Here is a 2500-nt window from a genome sequence, read left to right as displayed (position 1 = left end):
TGGACGAGGCGGAGCTGCAAGGAATGTTGGTACACTCAGCAACGACCAGCGGCCAGGGGAGTCACCACGTCCACATCTACAACAACACTAACTCTTACTCAGCGGTGACCAATGTTGTCGTCAAGGGCAACGGGAATGAGAGAGAGAGAGGGACTCTCAGAGATTTCTAGGGTTACCAGAGAGGAAGTGTGTAGAGAGAGAGAGGGAGATAGACAGAGGAGAGAGATGGAGAGAGAGAGGAGAGAGAGGCAGAAGAGAGAGAAAGAGAGAGATAGAGAGAGAGAGAGAGAGAGAGACAGAAGAGAGAGAGAGAAAGAGAGAGAGAGAGAGAGAGAGAGAGAGCGAGAGAGACAGAAGAGAGAGAGAGAGAGAGAGAGAGAGAGAGAGACAGAAGAGAGAGAGCGAGAGAGAGAGAGAGAGACAAAGACAGAAGAGAGGAAGAGAGCGATGAATAGAGGGATAGATGGAAGATGTAGGGGTTGAAGGTGGAGAAAAGAGATTCTCACTTGTTCTGCCAAGGAGGCCTCTAGACTTGACTTGAATTGGATTTGGAATAGAGGGAAATATAGAAGAGAAAGAGAGATGATAGAGTGCAGAGATATGACAGATGTAGGCATATGAAGAGGGAAATGAGAGAGAGGAGAGAGAGAAAGAAAGAGAGAGGGGAGAGAGGAAGAGAGAGAGAAATAAGAATCTCTTTATCTGAGAATCTCTGCTTAAAATATAAAATAGTTGGAAATGCTGAGTTCGGAGGATATGGAATAGAGATGTGCACTATATATGGAATAGAGATGAGCACTATATATGGAATAGAGATGTGCACTATATATGGAATAGATGATGTGCACTATATATGGAATAGAGATGTGCACTATATATGGAATAGAGATGAGCACTATATATGGAATAGAGATGTGCACTACATAGGGAGAGCCCCCCCCCACCTAGTTATGATGACCTAGTCTGACTAGATAAGCGGGTGGATGGATGACTCTGGCATCGGCCAGCTGGCCTGACAGTGGGGATCAGAGCATTAGTGCTGGATCAATTAGACAAGATCAATCGATAAGGACATGCCGGAACTGAGCAGCCAGTGGCGACTACTGAGACTAGACACACTGATTTATGAGAGAGAGAGAGACAGAGAGAGACAGAGAGACAAAGGGAGAGGCAGAGAGAGGCAGAGAGAGAGACACAGAGAGAGAGAGAGAGAGAGTGAGAGACACAGAGAGAGAGACAAAGAGAGAGGCAGAGAGAGGCAGAGAGAGAGAGAGAGAGAGACAGAGAGAGAGAGAGAGAGAGTGAGAGACAGACAGAGAGACAAAGAGAGAGGCAGAGAGAGGCAGAGAGAGAGAGAGAGTGAGAGAGACAGAGAGAGTGAGAGAGAGACAGAGAGAGTGAGAGAGATCACATAATTATTGAATCATGAATTCTGTATGGAATGTAACTGAACAAAAATACAAACGCAATATGTAAAGCATCGGCCCCATTTTTCATGAGCTAAAATAAAAGACCCACAAAATTACACACATCCCTGTAAATGAGAATTTCTCCTTGGCCAAGATAATTCATCCTCCTGACAAGTGTGGCATATCAACAAACTGATTCAACAGCATGATCATTTCACAGGTGCACCTTGTGCTGGGGACGATAAGAGATCACTGTAAAATGTGCAGTTGTGTCACACAACACGATGTCACAGATGTGTCAAGTTTTGAGGGAGCGTGCAACAGGGAGCTGTTGTCAGAGAATTGAATATTAATTTCTCTACCATAAGCCACCTCCAACGTTGTTTTAAGAATTTGGCAGTGCGTCCAACTGGCCTCAAAACCGCAGACGTTGATGTCAACGTGGTGAACAGAGTGCCCCATGGGGACTGTGGTGTTATGTGAATGGGGCAGGGATAAGCTATGAACAATGAATACAAGTGCATTTGATCGATGGCAATTTGAATGCACAGAAATACCATCATGAGATCGTGCCATTCACCCACCGCCATCACCTCATGTTTCACCATATATATATATATGATATGATAATGCACGGCCCCGTGTCGCAAGGATCTGTACACAATTCCTGGAAGCTGAAAATGTTCAAGCTCTTCCATGGCCTGCATACCCACCAGACATGTCCACCCATTGAGCATGTTTGGGATGCTCTGGATCGACGTGTACGACGGCGTGTTCCAGTTCCCGCCGAAATATCCAGCAACTTTGCCATTGAAGAGGAGTGGGACAACATTCACAGTCAACAGCCTGATCCACTCTATGCGAAGGAGATGTGTCGTGCTGAATGACGCAAATGGTCACACCAGATACTGACTGGTTTACTGATCCACACCCCTACCTTTTTTAAGGTATCTGACCAACAGATGCACATCTGTATTCCCAGTCATGTGGACTAGTAACCGGAAGGTTGCAAGTTCAAACCCCCGAGCTGACAAGGTACAAATCTGTCGTTCTGCCCCTGAACGAGGCAGTTAACCCACTGTTCCTAGGCC

At 46.0% G+C, this 2500-nt stretch overlaps 1 protein-coding gene across 1 annotated transcript in view; it reads left to right on the top strand.

Annotated features, from left to right (window-relative positions):
- LOC124013876 (leucine-rich repeat and fibronectin type-III domain-containing protein 2-like) overlaps positions 1-2500 on the top strand; it is a 78017-nt gene that overhangs the window by 73846 nt on the left and 1671 nt on the right. Inside the window, exon 8 of the mRNA XM_046328427.1 lies at positions 1-126. This exon is cut by the window's left edge and continues 66 nt beyond it. Coding sequence (XP_046184383.1) covers positions 1-126 — 126 coding nt within the window. The remainder of the gene's footprint in view (positions 127-2500) is intronic.

The sequence above is a fragment of the Oncorhynchus gorbuscha genome, linkage group LG25 (genome assembly GCF_021184085.1).
Source record: "Oncorhynchus gorbuscha isolate QuinsamMale2020 ecotype Even-year linkage group LG25, OgorEven_v1.0, whole genome shotgun sequence".
Lineage (NCBI taxonomy): Eukaryota > Metazoa > Chordata > Actinopteri > Salmoniformes > Salmonidae > Oncorhynchus > Oncorhynchus gorbuscha.
The sequence above is the reverse complement of the archived record's forward strand: the minus strand, read 5'-3'. Positions and strand labels throughout refer to the sequence as shown.